Source organism: Kryptolebias marmoratus, linkage group LG13 (assembly GCF_001649575.2).
Source record: "Kryptolebias marmoratus isolate JLee-2015 linkage group LG13, ASM164957v2, whole genome shotgun sequence".
Taxonomy (NCBI): Eukaryota; Metazoa; Chordata; class Actinopteri; order Cyprinodontiformes; family Rivulidae; genus Kryptolebias; species Kryptolebias marmoratus.
This window is the reverse complement of record NC_051442.1, coordinates 10,038,655-10,054,967: the sequence shown is the minus strand read 5'-3', so window position 1 is coordinate 10,054,967 and position 16,313 is coordinate 10,038,655. Positions and strand designations below refer to the sequence as shown.

The following is a 16,313-nucleotide window of genomic DNA, read 5'->3' as shown; positions in this document are numbered from 1 at the left end:
GACTTCCACCATCTGAGGGTAACACAGTCATTCTCAACATAATTGATCGATTTTCTAAAGCCGTTCACTTCATTCCTCTGCAGAAACTTCCTTCCGCCTTTGAAACTGCTCAGCTCCTGGTACATCACGTCTTCCGGCTACATGGGATCCCTCTGGATATTGTCTCCGACTGCCTCGTCGAAGTGAGGGAGAAGAACAGAGAGATGTGTCGACAGCAGAAGCTTTAGCATTGTCTGCAGCTCTGCTGTCTGAGCTGTCAGATCTCAGAGGTTAGTTTTATAATGGACCTGTTCAACTCTGCTCTTGGAAGAAATATCAGCTTTATTCGTCCTGCATATTTTATATTAAGTGGATTCATCGGCTTGCCTTATATGAAGTATTACTATGTCTTTCTATTTTTTGTCTACATTGTTTCAGTGCTTGGAAACACAGCTGTTATGGCTGTAATATATCTGGATCATAACCTAAGAACTCCAAAGTATGTTGCTGTTTTTAACCTGGCTCTTTCAGACCTTTTAGGCAGCACTTCTTTGCTGCCAAAAGTGCTTGATACTTTTTTATTCAATCACTATTACATCTCCTACAATGACTGTATGGCATTCCTGTTTTTCTGCTTCACTTTTCTTTCAATGCAGGCTCTTAATCTGGTTGCTCTCTCCTATGATCGACTGATGGCCATCATGTTTCCTCTGCACTATCAAACAAAAGTTACCAACAAATCAATGTTGTCTTTGATTGCATTTTTCTGGCTCCTTGCTGTAATTGCTACTTTAACTGGAGCTGGTCTTCTTACAAGACTCTCCTTCTGTAAGTCTGTGGTTATTGACAGCTTGTTCTGTGACCATGCTCTGATATACAGTCTTGCATGTAATGACAATTTTCCAAGCGTAGTCACTGGTTTTTTTTTGCCAGTTCTTATACTTTGGTTTCCTTTTGCAATCATCTTGTTCAGTTATCTTTGTATTGCCTACACTTTATCTAAAGTAGCTTCAGTTGAAGAGAGAATGAAAGCTTTTAAAACATGCACAGCTCATCTGTCAGTAGTGGGAATTTACTTTATTCCATCATTAATCATATTTGGTATAAATTCTAAAATGCATCAAAATGCCAGAATCATAAGCCTGTCTCTGACCTCAATCTTTCCTACCATGTTGAACCCAATTATTTATGTTTTACAGACCCAAGAGATTAAGATTTCATTAGATGCTCTAATCTTGGGCATACAAATACACATCTTTTAGTTGTAATATTGTTTGCTTCCAAGAACCAAAGGATCAAGAGAGACACTTAAACAAACTCAATCTTTTTTTGGCATGACAACAGTGTTTAGCTGAACAGTTATGTTGGCCTGTGCTTCGGATCGGGTGAAACTAAGTTTAGAGAAAGTTTGTCACAAGGAATTAAGTCTTACATTCCATCTTTACTGATAATCATTTGGAGGGAGAATATATTTACCTTACTGTAGTGATAATTTGCTATTCGAGGTGGAGTAGAGTGACGTATCCTGGCGAGTGGAGTGAACAGTTTTAGCTGCCACCAGGTGCAGTGGCAGAGCCAGAGAGTGGCCGGTGATGGCCTTGGCCACCATAGATTAATTTTCGGCCACCCCAATCATTTGAGGAAACTATACAATGGCCATCTTGGATTGTGAGGAGGCAACCCAACTTTTGATAGTGACCTTACTTTTTCAACTTATCTAGCTTAAAAGGTTTGCACACACACACACACTATATATATATATCCCTGGGCAAGACACTGAACCCCTCATTGGTATATAAATGCCGTTTAAAGCACTGATTAGACTATAAAAAATTATTTATTCACATTAGGTTTGTAGATATGTAGTAGAGTGCTGTGTGGAAGGGTAAATGAGGGCAGATTGTTTTGTAAAGCACCTTGAGTAGCATGGTTGGCTACAAAGATGCTATATAAGTACAGTCCATTTACTATATATATATAAAAATAATGGCAGTGGCCATCTTGCAGTCGGGCAGATAGACAGTTTTTCCAAGGCCCCTTTCTGAGTTGCGACAGCGGACAAAAATAATGTGGTTGTAGCAGTGAGTTATTCACAAGACATACTCAAAGTGCGCTTCTTGCAATAAGTTTGCTTAAAACATCTGCATTAAGTGTTGGAGTGAACCTTGTTTGTTTGTTACCAAAATATATCATGAAATTTTCAGAACGTAATCATTGGATGTACATCTAGAACTGATTAACTGTTCAAATCTGCCTGATTCAAGATGGGCACCACAGACGATTAACATTAGCCAATACAAAAATGTGTATATATATATATATATATATATGAGTCCAATAAATATTAAGCAAAAATTTGATGGTACTAGCTGAGAGTCATTTACATAACAAACTGAGTGTGACATTATGTGATATCACATGAGAAGGCACAAATTGTTGTTTAAAGACTGAAAAAAAAACTAATTAATTTTTTTAAAATGGAAAATACAAAATACATGGTCAAAATGGAAAAAAACAAAAACAGCAACAAAAATCATGTTTTGTATGTTCCCCTGGTTTCTAAAGATCAGCATCAACCAGAATAAAAACTCTTATTGGTTGATGTCCAACCATTAGTTCTTAAAAATGTAAAGAAACAAAAACATAACCCGAGTGTAAAGAACTAAAATTGAAATGAAAAGAAAAATTATCACCTTTTTTAAAAATACGTAATATAAAGTCTGATACATGTAAAACTTTTGCTTAAAAAAATAACAAATTGTATTGAAATGGTTCAAACACTGACCACAAAGGTTCAACCAAGTTTCATCTGATTGAAGACATTGTTTTTCTGATGCTTCCATAAAATACACAGGAGAGATTCAATGAAAAACACTTAAAGCTTGGCACACCTGATCAAACTGAGGGAGAAGAACAAAAAGACGAGTTGACAACAGAAGATCTAGCAGAGTCTGCAGCTCTGCTGTCTGAGCTGACAGATCTCAGAGATTCATTTTACAATGGACCTGTTCAACTCTGCTCTTGGAAGAAATATCAGCTTTATTCGTCCTGCATATTTTATATTAAGTGGATTCATCGGCTTTCCTTATATGAAGTATTACTATGTCTTTTTGTTTTTTGTCTACATTGTTTCAGTGCTTGGAAACACGGCTGTTATGGCTGTAATATATCTGGATCATAACCTAAGAACTCCAAAGTATGTTGCTGTTTTCAACCTGGCTTTTTCAGACCTGTTAGGCAGCACTGCTTTGCTGCCAAAAGTGCTTGATACATTTTTATTCAATCACTATTATATCTCCTACAATGACTGTTTGGCATTCCTGTTTTTCTGTTTTTGTTTTATTTCAATGCAGGCTCTTAATCTGGTTGCTCTCTCCTATGATCGACTGATGGCCATCATGTTTCCTCTGCACTATCAAACAAAAGTTACCAACAGATTGATGTTGTCTTTGATTGCATTTTTCTGGCTCCTTTCTGTAATTGCTACTTTAACTGGAGCTGGTCTTCTTACAAGACTCTCCTTCTGTAGGTCTGTGGTTATTGACAGCTTTTTCTGTGACCATGCTCTGATATACAGTCTTGCATGTAATGACAATTTTCCAAGTATAGTCATTGGTTTTTTTTTGCCAGTTCTTATACTTTGGTTTCCTTTTGTAATCATTTTGTTCAGTTATCTTTGTATTGGTTATACTTTATCTAAAGTAGCTTCAGTGCAAGAGAGACTGAAAGCTTTTAAAACATGCACTGCTCATCTGTCAGTAGTGGGAATTTACTTTATTCCATCAATAATCATATTTGGTATAAATTTAGAAATGCATCAAAATGCCAGAATCATAAGCCTGTCTCTGACCTCAATCATTCCTCCCATGTTGAACCCAATTATTTATGTTTTACAGACCCAAGAGATTAAGGTTTCAATGAAGAAAATATTAAAAAGAAAGAAATCTATTATTATGGTAAAATAAGGTCTGATCTAACCAAAGTGCAAGTCATTATCGTTTTAAAAGTTGTATGTGCTGAATGCTTTTCCATAAATCTGTTTATGTGTACTTACATGATGTAGATTAGTGAGTCATCCTGGACATGATGATACAGGAGTTTAAAGCCTGTAAACACAACAGATCTTTTTTAAAACTCAAGATGTTCTGCTTTTTTGCACCTGCCATCCACACACAAAATTTTGCTCAGAAAAAAACTTTGTCAAAAGTGAAGGTTTTCAACAACTTTGTTGTATGTGTACAATGGGGAAAAAATGGTCTTTTGAACGTACTTGGTGTTATTGTGTACACTGGTCACACATGATCAGAATAAGGCCAAATGACATATTCTCTTTTCTGCTTAAAACAATCATGTTGATTCAACCTGTTCTTTGTTAGTTACTTTAAATCCAGTTTATTGTGAAATATCAAAGTAAATATTCATGTCCTGGGAATGAGATTTTAATAATACTTGAATGACTTGATTTTTTATAGCTAATAATACTCAAAGGTATTGTGTCACAAAAAAGTAATGTTTTAAAGAAGGCCTTTTATGCTTCCTTGAACAGGTTAGGATAGGTTTGTAGGCTATACAAAACATGTTCATTAAATTTAATACACAAAATCATTCCTAAATATTGAGATTTCTCCTGATCAGTTATGTCTGTTTTGAGTTCATTTCCGAATGAGCAGTTTTCAGGCTACATTACCATTATGCAAATAAGCTGCTGTTGGCCACACCCCCAACACTTGACACTCCACTAAAGCACGACATTAAAACTCACTGAAGAATTAAACGCTGTGGATCTGATGCACAATTAGATCCTTATTAATTCAAACTGAGGATTCTGACTTTAGGACAGGGGCACTTAGCGGTACCGAATCAACATTTGTCAAGTTGGAGAGCAGCAATAAGTAGGTCCAAAACCCATCTGGTAGCGGATTGGGACACCGGCAATATTGACACGTTTTATATTGCAGCCGATAACAAAACAATTTTCCTTTTCCAGCACACATTGTGAAGCGGTAAAACCAGCAGAACAAACGTGACGGTCTTCCTATGATCTGCAAAATTCAGCTCCAAAATAAAATTAGTTGTAGATGTTCTGCTAATAGGTTCTTCCTGACTGTTTGTTGAAATCTGTACAGTGGTTGATGAGATATTTTGCTAACAGACAAATAGCAGTGACTTCAACAACAATGGCAAGTTTTAATCAAAGCTGTATAAGCAAGCTTGGCAAAAATGTGTTGTGCTCAAAATATTTTTTGGAGACAATGCTCAGCTACTACCACATAAAATTTAAAGTTGATACTGTATCTTAAACAGTTGCAAAGTTATTAGTATTTGTAAAACCAGTCATCAGTTGTAGACGTGGATCCATTGATTAATTCTATTCAATGATTCATGAAATACTTTGCTAAAATAGGCATATGGACATACACACAAACACACACACAAAACATTATTGCTCCACCTTTGACTTTGGAGGTGGGGAATAAAGAAAAAGGAGGCATGAAAAACATTTAAAGCTTGTCAGACCTCACTGAACTGAAGGAGAATCACAAAGAGATGAGCAGACAATAGAAGATTTAACAATTTAACAATGGACTTTTTCAACTCTGCTCTTGGAAGAAATATCACCTTTATTCGTCCTGCTTATTTTATATTAAGTGGATTCATCGGCTTGTCCTATATGAAGTATTATTATGTCTTTCTGTTTTTTGTCTACATTGTTTCAGTGCTTGGAAACACGGCTGTTATGGCTGTAATTTATCTGGATCATAACCTAAGAACTCCAAAGTATGTTGCTGTTTTCAACATGGCCTTTGTGGACCTGTTAGGCAGCACTGCTCTGGTGCCAAAAGTGCTTGACATATTTTTATTCAGTCACTACAGCGTCTCCTACAATGACTGTATGACATTCCTGTTTTTCTGCTATACTTGCCTTTCAATGCAGGCTCTTAATCTGGTTGCTCTCTCCTATGATCGACTGATGGCCATCATGTTTCCTCTGCACTATCAAACAAAAGTTACCAACAGATCGATGTTGTCTTTGATTGCATTTTTATGGGTCTTTGTTATAATTGCTATTTTCATTACAGTTGGTTATCTCACCAGACTTTCTTTCTGTGAATCTGTGGTAATTAAAAGCTTTTTTTGTGACCATGGCCAAATATTCAAACTTGCATGTAATGATAATTTTCCCAGTTTTCTCATTTCCTATTTGTTCCCATTTTTTTTCCACTGGCTTACTTTCACAATCATCTTGTCCAGTTATCTTTGTATTGCCTATGCATTATCTAAAGTAGCTTCAGTTCAAGAGAGAGCAAAGGCCTTTAAAACATGCACAGCTCATATTTCATTGGTGGTGATCTATTTCATTCCAATATTAATCACGTTTACTATGCAGGCAAACATTCACCCAAATGGCAGAATCATAAACCTGTCTCTGGCCTCAGTTCTTCCTCCCATGTTAAACCCAATTATTTATGTTTTGCAGACAGAAGAAATCAAAATTTCAATAAAGAAACTAATAAAACGAAGAAAGCAGTCACGTATAATAGTAAAATAAGATATAATTGAACAAAGGAGTAAGTTTGTTTTCATTTTGAATTGTATTTTAAAGATTTTAGCTGAATGCTTTCCTTTAAAACTTATACTGTGTTCCTAGGAGTTCATTGCAGTGAACAGAAACAACTTATTCTATTTTTCTATGTAGTGCTTGTGATTATTAAAAACAAACTTTCACTGAAAGAATTAATTGTTGTTTTGTCTGTTATATGCTAAAATTGGTACATGTGACAGCTGTGCACTAGAAATTATAGTCCACTAATCACACTGCATTTTTCATATATCTCAAATTTGACCTCATTAAACAACTGGTGAAAGTGGGTTCTTCAACATTAGGTCCTACAACCTTTTTTGTTTTCTGTTCTTGAGGGATTAAAACTGTAATGCAAGTTTTACAGACTACACCTACAGAAGTAATATATGACCTGTTATAGTATCGTCTTTGTCTTTTGGCTGCTCCTATGTCAGGGCTTGCTACAGCAGGTCATTTGCCTCCGAGTCCAGTTTTCACTGGCAACTTGCTAGTTAAGGGGACGACTTTGAGGTGATGTTTTATCAAATAATAATGAGTAGTTATTACCTTATCAGCTGTGCCATCAGTCATAAAGCACAGAGTATGGAGAAAAAGGTAAATGTCTTTGTCAAGGCTAGGCTAACGGCTGGCCAACAGTGTTGCCAGCTCTTGAGTAAGGAAAGTAGCTACTGGCTGTCCTAAAAGGCGCTAAATGATGTCATCACTTCATTTGCATTATCGGCAAAAGAGGAATAATGTCGAGGGAGAGACCAAAAGTCAGTAAAAACCAGTCGTAATATTTTTAGAACTACAAATAAAAATTCCTTTGTCTATTCTTGTGTTTTTTTTCTTAATGTCACAGATTCAACCCTACTCCTCTATGCAGGCTTGGGTTCAGCAAAAGTGATGTAAACAAAAAAGAGTCTTAGTTTTGTTAATTCAGTGATTTATTGAAGACAAAAATTTTACATTCACATCCCACCATGGATCAGTGAACAGCAGCTTTAGGCATGAGTGGTTCATTTTGGGTCTGGATGTGGTGGGGTGAACATCAGCTCTGTCTGCAGATGGGACGGACGCTGACCTCTGACCCTCAGTGAGCTTGGCCTCAACTTTCCTTCTCCCATGGTCCCGCTACAGATGAGGCCTCCGCAAGCATCACACAGACAGATTGAGTGACTGCTGGCCCACAGCATTCAATCCGCCAAGGAGCCTATTATCCTCATGACGTTAAAGCATTTTGGGTCTGGGTATGACTTTAAGCTTATGCAAGCTGAAAAACATATTCATTTCCAATCTGATATTTCCTCAAATTAGTCTAGCAGTACGAAGAACATCCTTCTGATGTAAAATCCAAAGTGAAATCCTTATCAAAACAGTCTAAGCTATTCCAAATTCTTGCGCATGTAAAACTGAACTTAGATCCTGATTTGAAAACCTCCTGTTCAAAAGATTCATTTGTTTTAAATAAAGCTATAATCGAAGTCTTTCTTCAGGTCATAAAGGGTTAATTCTTGTTTCAGAATGTCATCTTGTTAAATCATTATAAAATTAATATGACTGGTAAATCAGCTTCAGATAATTCAGAGTAATTGCTTGATACTAAACTCAGAATATTATTCCCAAATTATCAGTGTTAATTTTATTTTTGTGTTGTTGATTTTATTGTTTGTTGCTGATTTTATTCAAATTTATTTCATTTTTGTAATAAAATCCTAAAAGACAAATTTGGTCTCCTTCACTGAGAAATGTTATGTTGAGAACACCTGTAAGAAATTAATTTAGGCCTCAGATGTTACGATCGGAAAATGATAAAGGTCAATAAGTCAAGCAATCTAATGACTGATTCCTTATAAAATGAAATCAATCTGTTACTGATTCCTAAATCTGATCTTTTAACAAGAGCTCCAAAGTAGTTGCAAGTGCCACCCTTCTTTCATCTCATTTTTATGCTACATATGTGACAATGTGCTGAAATATATACATTTTTCTCATTTAATACATTGTGCAAAGACAGTTCTAACTCTGTAGAGTGAAACTGAGTTATTAATCTAAAATTTATAAGTAACTGGATAAATATTTAGAAGAGTGTAGTCATAAACGAACAAAAAAATGGAATAAAAAATATAGAAAACAAAAACAAGAATATTCACAGATAAAATTAGGTAAGAATAGTAAGTGGGATGATTGTTAAAAGATCTAAAGATTTAAACTGCATTGTAAAATTTGAAACACAGTAGACTGTAAACAAACATGAAGCAGTTTCATTCGGCCTAAGACTTTTTTTCTGATGCTTACATAGAACACACCAGAGATTAAAGGAGGTATGAAAAACACTTAAAGCTTGTCACACCTTAATGAACTGGAAGAGAAACAACAAACAGAAGAGTCGGCCACAGAAGATCCAACAGTGCTGATGTGTACTGTTCTGTTGTCTACACAATTTGTTTTATGATGGATTTTTTCAACTCTGCTCTTGGAAGAAATATCTCTTTTATTCATCCTTCTTATTTCATAATAAGTGGATTTATTGGCTTGCCTAATTTGAAGTATTACTATGTCTTTCTGTTTTTTGTCTACATTGTTTCAGTGCTTGGAAACACGGCTGTTATGGCTGTAATATATCTGGATCATAACCTAAAAACTCCAAAGTATGTTGCTGTTTTCAGCATGGCCTTTGTGGACCTGTTAGGTAGCACTGCACTGGTGCCAAAAGTGCTTGAGATCTTTTTATTCAGTCACTACAGCGTCTCCTACAATGACTGTATGACATTCCTGTTTTTCTGCTATACTTGCCTTTCAATGCAGGCTCTTAATCTGGTTGCTCTCTCCTATGATCGAGTAATGGCCATCATGTTTCCTCTGCACTATCAAACAAAAGTTACCAACAAACAAATGATTGCCTTAATTGCATCGTTCTGGATTTTGGCTATAATTGCTGATTTAATTGCAGTTGGTCTTCTCACAAGACTCTCCTTCTGTAAATCTGTGGTTATTAACAGCTATTTCTGTGACCATGGCCAATTATACAAACTTGCGTGTAATGATAATTTTCCGAATTCAGTCATTGGTCAAGTGTTGCCATTAGTTTTTCTTTGGTTTCCTTTAGCAATCATCTTGTCCAGTTATCTTTGTATTGGCTATGCTTTATCTAAAGTAGCTTCAGTTCAAGAGAGAGCAAAGGCCTTTAAAACATGTACATCTCATCTGTCATTAGTGGGAATATATTTCATACCAATAATAATCACTTTTACTATGAGTTCAAGAATACACCCAAATGGCAGGATCATAAACCTGTCTCTGGCCTCTGTTCTTCCTCCCCTGTTAAACCCAATTATTTATGTTTTGCAGACACAAGAAATTAAAATTTCAATGAAGAAAATATTAAAAACGAGGAGGCAATGTAGAATTATGTTAAAATAGGATTCAATTGAACCAAGGAGCAAGTTTGTTTTCATTAAATATTTTTAGGATGCATCTGCTGAATGCTTTCCTATGATTTTCATGTGTGCCCAGGAGATCATTAAAATGAACAGATAAAACTCTTAGAACAGTTTCTCCTACATACTGCTTGTGTATTAAATACACAAACATTCAATCAGGGCAGAAATTGGCAGAATATGCAAAAATACATACCAGAATATATATTTTTGCTGTGTATCAACCGATATAATGAATTTATTGTTTCCATGTATCATAGCAAAGCAGTGGTTGTCGCCTCACCAGGTCGCAGGTTCGCCTCCCGGCCTCTCTGTGTGGAGTTTACATATTCTCCTTGTGCATGTGTGGATTTTCTTCAGGGTCTCTGGTTTCTTCTCACAGATCAAAACTATGCATGCTGGGTTCATTAGAAACTCTAAATTGTCCCTACATGTGAGTGAGTGTGAGAACTCTTTTCTCTCATTTAATTTCCCTTTGGGATTAATAAAGTATTTTTGAATTGAATTGAATTGAATTATTTGTCTCTATGTGGTCCTCTGATGGACCTGGGACCTGTTCAGGGTGTACTCCACCTCGCCCAATGACTGCTGGAGATAGGCACCAGCTCCCTGTGTCTCAGAAAGGAAAAGCAGGTAAAGAAAATGGATGGATGACTGTCTTTCCAGGATTTTATATTTTATCGTTTGATTGCTGCGAAACCTAAAATAATAGGTTTTGCGGCAGGTTTTGGAAAAAGTCACAATCAAAGTTGTAGTGGTTTGAAACTTCATTTTTAGTTCCTAAAACTTGGCAGGCACAAATAAACATACAAAAATAACTGTAAATGAATTATTATTAATTAAGACACAGGATTTTTACTGTAAGAATATTTAAATTGCCAACAACAATTTTGTTCAATCGTTTACTTAAAATAACATTTTTATTGTTAGTCAAAATATTAAATGAAAAGTTTAAAATAACTTTTTTTTCTTAAAACCTTGAATATAATAATGCTTTTCCAACATTTCAAATAAACAACCTTGTTTCTTTTGGTTCTTGCAATATCTCAGGATACAGTAGCCTCAGTCATAGTTCCTTTTTGTTTTAGGTCAGTTAAGTATCCTAAAATTATTTCCATTTGTTCAATGCCAGACTAATGAGAGTAAGAATTTTTTAAATAAAATGTTGTATTACTTTCTTCAAAGTCACAGGTTTACATATACTGTCTTAGTTCTTGGTAGTGTTGTCTTTAAGCTGTATGACTTGAGTCAAATGTTTTGGGTTTCTTTCCACAAACTTCTCCCAATATTTTGCTGGACTTTTCCCCCCATTCCTCTTGACAGAACTGGTAGAACTGAATCAGGTTTGTAGGCCGCCTCGGTCTCTCACACGCCTTTTCAGCTCTGCTCACACATCTTCTGTGGGACTGAAATCACAGCTTTGTTATGGCCTCTCCAAACATTGACTTTATTGTCTTTAAGCCACTTTGTAACTAATCTGACAATATGATTTAGGTCACTGACTGTTAAGAAGACCCATTTGAGTCTAGGCTTTAAGTTTTTGGCTGATGTTTTGAGATGTTGCTTTAGTGTTTCCAAATAATGTGCTTTCCACATGTTGCCATCCATTTTATGAAAGGCACCAGTCCTTCCTGTAGCACCCCTACAACATGATGCTGCCACCTCCGTACTTCGCAGTTGGGATGGTGTTCTCAGGCCTGCAAGCTTCCCCTTTTTACCTCAAAATGGAATGACAATCATTATGGACAAACAGTTCAGCTTTAGTTTTATTAGACCATAGGGGATGTCTCCAAAAATGTAGGTTTTTGTTCCTGTGTGCATTTGCACATTAATCTGGCTTTGTTTTTGATGTTGCTTTCAGAGTAATGGCTTCTTCCTCGTTGAGTGGCCTTTCAGCCCATGTCAGTACAGGACTCGTTTCACTGTGGATAATAACACGTTCTAACCAGCTTCAAGCAGCATCCTCACAAGGGTTTTGCTTTTGTTTTGGGGTTGATACACACATATTTCACATCTAAATATGTTCCTTTACAAAACCCATCTCCTTCCTGAGCGGCATGATGGCAGGACATTCCCATGATGTTTATACTTGCATATGTTTCTGTGAACAGATGAAGATGACGCCTTCAGACATCTAGAAATTGAGAGTTGTGGTGGTCAACAGTTCTTTTCCTGATATTTTACATCTAATTTTCCCAGGATGTCACACAAAGAAGCTGTGTGTTTGAGGTGCGAATTGAACTGCATCCACAGGTGTGCCTAAAACTAAATTAAATCAAATGTTGTCAGCTAACCTATTCAAAGCTTCCAATGTCATGACATCATCACCTTGGACGTGATAAATTATTTAAAAGCAAAGTAATCTTACTGTATATAAACTTATGACTAAACAAAGTATTTAAAATTTCTCTAAAAAAAAATCATCTTTCATTGTTTGGGCATTTAACAAATGCAAATATTTTAAGACTTTAGATCAAGATCATATTCATTCTGCTTAAACCTTGAAAATAACATTATGCAAGCTCTCACGCGAGGTGGCAATATTTCACATGATCTTGCATGATACGTTAGCTGTTGGAGAATATCTTGTAAATGACTCTGAAATACTACACTAGATTTTGGCTTAATATCTGTACAATTCAGTGAGGTTTAGACATTTTTGTGTTTGCTAAAACAGCTTTGTTGTGGTAGCCATCTTGAATTGATTTGAGTCCAAAAGTAATTAGCTGTAGACGCACCGCCTATAAGTACTTCCTCATGCCAAGTTTGGTGATTGAGGCCAACCCAATATAGAGACTCATTCTTGCTCAGAGAGCTCCGAAAGAAAGCAAATTTAAAATAAGAAAAGAAATCTAAATAACAAAAACCTTCTTAAAAAACCCAAAAAACCCAGACTGCAGGGAAACCAAGTGGTGAGACAAGGGAAACCAGACAACACATCAGAGTGACACCAAACCAGTCAGTGAGGGAGATGACCAGATTTTAAAGACTGAAGGTAATTAAGAGAAGTGGGCACAGGTGAGTGATTACTAACTTGGGGCAGGTGAAGCTGGGCGTGGCAGGCAAACAACAGATTGGCTGAGGACAAGTGAATGATGACAGAAAAACAAAAAGCAAAAACTATACAAAGATAAAACTAAACATGAGGACAACCAAATAACAAAATAAAAGAAACAACAAAACCAAACTGAACACAGGATAACCAGAAACACAAAAAAACCCCAATAACCCTAAATACAAAAAGAAACTCAAAGAAAACCCAAATCCTGACACCTGACAGTTTATGAAATCTGTTCAGTGGTTTATGAAATATTTTGGTAACAGACAGACAACACTGACTCCAACAAGTTTTTAGCAAAAATACTCACCCACCCACACACAGGTAAATAAGTTATTGCCCCACCTTTGACTTTGGAGGTGGGCGATAAAGAAAAGGAGATATGAAAAACACTTGAAGCTTGTCAGACCTCACCAAACTGAAGAAGAACGACAAAGACACGAGTTGACAACAGAAGATTTAACAGTGTTCAGGTCTGCAGCTTTATTATCTGTGCTGACAGTCCTTTGAGGTCAATAACAATTTTACAATGGACCTGTTCAACTCTGCTCTTGGAAAAAATATCACCTTTATTCATCCTGCTTATTTTATAATAAGTGGATTCATTGATTTATCTTATGAGAAGTATTACTATATCTTTCTCCTTTTTGTCTACATTGTTTCAGTGATTGGAAACACGGCTGTTATGGCTGTAATTTATCTGGATCATAACCTAAGAACTCCAAAGTATATTGCTGTTTTCAACCTGGTATTATTGGACCTATTAGGTAGCACTGCTCTTTTGCCCAAAGTCCTTGATATGTTTTTATTCAATAACTATATTATTTCCTACAATGACTGTATGGCATTTCTGTTTTTTTTGCTACACTTTATATACAATGGAAGCTCTTAATCTGCTTGTTCTCTGTTATGATCGTGTGGTGGCCATCATGTTCCCTCTGCACTATCAAACAAAGGTTACTAAAAGAGTCATGTTTTCTTTGATAGCCTTTAGCTGGTTATTTAATATAATTTCTAATTTATTTACAGTTGGTTTTCTCACCAGACTTTCTTTCTGTGAATCTGTGGTAATTAAAGGCTTTTCTTGTGACCATGGCCAAATATTTAAACTTGCATGTAATGATAATTTTCCCAGTTTAGTCATTAGTTTTTTGCTTCCATTTCTTATTCTTTGGCTTCCTTTAGTAATCATCTTATCAAGTTATGTTTGTATTGGTTATGCGTTATCTAAAGTAGCTTCAGTTCAAGAGAGAGCAAAGGCCTTTAAAACATGCACAGCTCATCTTTCATTGGTGGTGATCTATTTCATTCCAATATTAATCACGTTTACTGTGGAGGCAAACATTCACCCAAATGGCAGGATCTTTAGTTTGTCTTTAGCTACAATTCTTCCTCCTATGTTGAACCCAATTATTTATGTTTTGCAGACAGAAGAAATAAAAATTTCAATTAAAAAAATATTAAAATGAAGAAAGCAGTCACGGATTATAGTAAAATAAGATATAAATGAACAAAGGAGCAAGTTTGTTTTCATTTTCAATTGTATTTTAAAGATTTCAGCTGAATGCTTTGCTTTAAAAGCTATACTGTGTTCCTAGGAGTTCATTATAGTGAACATAAAAAACCTAATCTATTTTTCTACGTAGTGCTTGTGAACATTAGACATGAACTTTTACTAAATGAATTGCCAAGCCTAAATACCACATATACACTTTTGTTGTGTATAAACCAATGTAATGTTGAATCCTCTCTGCCTTTTGTATAAATGTCACTTTGTTTTGTCTTTTACATGCTAACAGTTGTAAATGTGACAGCTGTGCACTACAAATTATAGACCTGTAAAGGAACTTTAGAGTATTTTAAAATCTTTGTAAGTGCTAGGCTAATGGCTGACCAATAGTGTTGCCAACTCTTGAGTAAGGAAAGTAGCTACCAGCAGTCCTAAAACTCGCTAGAAATAGCTAAATGATGTTATTACTTAATTTGCATAATTGACCAGAGAGGAATAATGTCGAGGAAAAGACAAAACATCAGTAAAAAAACAGCTTTGGCAGTTTCCAAAAGTCCTGAAAAACACCAGAGCAAGTTGCTAGATTTGTCAGATGATCTTTTTTTTTCTTTTTTATAAAAATGGTTGCTAAAGAAGTCTGAAAACTTGATAAGTATAGCAACAAAGTTAAAGTTATTCATAAATCAAATCCAGAAGCAAAAAATAAACTACCACTGACCACCTTTGGATGTTGTTGCTGTTTGGTTTAGGATAAAAGAAGCACTAAAAGAGGAGATTCAAGTTTTTAGGCGACCTGTTAGAGAGCTCGGCTCTAGTGCCGAAAGTGCTTTTTTTTTATTCAGCCACTATTACATCTCCAACAATGGGTGTATGACATTCCTGTTTTTCTATTTCAGTTTTATTTCATTGCAGGCTTTTAATTTTGTTGCTCTCTTCTATGATCGACTGATGGCCATCATGTTTCCTCTGCATGATCACCAACAGATTGATGTTTACCCTGATTGCAGTTTTCTGGATTTTTGCCATAATTTCTAATTTAATTGCAGTTGGTCTTCTCACCGGACTTTGATTTTGTAAATCTGTAGTTATTAACAGCTCTTTCTGCGACCGTGGCCGAATAGTCAAACTTGTGTGTAATGATAATTTTCCCAGTTTTGTCATTTCTTATGTGCTACCATTTATTTTGATTTGCCTATCTCTCAACATTATCCTGTCTAGTTACCTCTGTACTGGCTATGCTTTATGTGAAGTAGCTTCAAGAAAGAGCAAAACAGCTCATCTTTCATCAGTAGGAATTTATTCAGTTCCAACAATAATTACTTTTATGTGAGTGCAAGAATACACCCAAATGCCAGGATCATAAACCTGTCTTTGGCCTCAGTTCTTCCTCCCCTGTTAAACCCAATTATTAATGTTTTGTAGACACAAGATTTCATTTTTTTTATGAAGAAGAAATAAAAAAGGAGGAGGCAATTAAGAATTGTAGGAAAATAAAATTCATTGTAATTCAATTTTAGAGGGGGAACCGATTATTTCAGACGGCTGAAATATTTGGTTCCCCCCTTGTAACTTTTGCAAAAAAAGAACAAATGTCTCCAAACACAGTTAAAGACTTGTTGGTAAATTAACTGGTTGTTGGACAATTAATGATCTAAATAACATTCGACCCCAATGTTATTTAGATAAAAGCGAAATACCACTTCAGGCGGAGAAAACCCGCGTAAAAATATTACAACAGTTCACTGCAAACCCATATGATGCACT

At 35.6% G+C, this 16,313-nt stretch overlaps 4 protein-coding genes and 2 pseudogenes across 4 annotated transcripts; all 6 read left to right on the top strand.

Annotated features, from left to right (window-relative positions):
• The first annotated feature begins 281 nt into the window (after positions 1-281).
• On the top strand, positions 282-1,241 carry LOC108248475 (olfactory receptor 1-like). Its single transcript, XM_017437272.1, has one exon. It carries the CDS (start codon positions 282-284, stop codon positions 1,239-1,241), a length of 960 nt encoding a protein of 319 aa, XP_017292761.1.
• Positions 1,242-2,843: 1,602 nt separating this feature from the next.
• On the top strand, positions 2,844-3,944 carry LOC108248481 (olfactory receptor 1-like). The gene has a single exon (XM_017437278.3). It carries the CDS (start codon positions 2,979-2,981, stop codon positions 3,942-3,944), a length of 966 nt encoding a protein of 321 aa, XP_017292767.1. The 5' UTR covers positions 2,844-2,978.
• Positions 3,945-5,560: 1,616 nt separating this feature from the next.
• On the top strand, positions 5,561-6,529 carry LOC108248482 (olfactory receptor 146-like). The gene has a single exon (XM_017437279.1). The coding sequence runs from the start codon at positions 5,561-5,563 to the stop codon at positions 6,527-6,529; it is 969 nt and encodes a 322-aa protein (XP_017292768.1).
• A 2,466-nt stretch (positions 6,530-8,995) lies between these two features.
• Positions 8,996-10,071, top strand: LOC108248483 (olfactory receptor 146-like). Its single transcript, XM_017437280.2, has one exon. It carries the CDS (start codon positions 8,996-8,998, stop codon positions 9,962-9,964), a length of 969 nt encoding a protein of 322 aa, XP_017292769.1. The 3' UTR covers positions 9,965-10,071.
• Positions 10,072-13,568: 3,497 nt separating this feature from the next.
• On the top strand, positions 13,569-14,508 carry LOC112449732 (annotated as a pseudogene).
• Positions 14,509-15,047: 539 nt separating this feature from the next.
• Positions 15,048-15,971, top strand: LOC108248476 (annotated as a pseudogene).
• Positions 15,972-16,313: the final 342 nt, after the last annotated feature.

Coding starts and splice junctions, on each gene's coding strand:
- LOC108248475 (XM_017437272.1), top strand. CDS start 282: ATGGACCTGTTCAACTCTGCTCTTGGAAGAAATATCAGCTTTATTCGT.
- LOC108248481 (XM_017437278.3), top strand. CDS start 2,979: ATGGACCTGTTCAACTCTGCTCTTGGAAGAAATATCAGCTTTATTCGT.
- LOC108248482 (XM_017437279.1), top strand. CDS start 5,561: ATGGACTTTTTCAACTCTGCTCTTGGAAGAAATATCACCTTTATTCGT.
- LOC108248483 (XM_017437280.2), top strand. CDS start 8,996: ATGGATTTTTTCAACTCTGCTCTTGGAAGAAATATCTCTTTTATTCAT.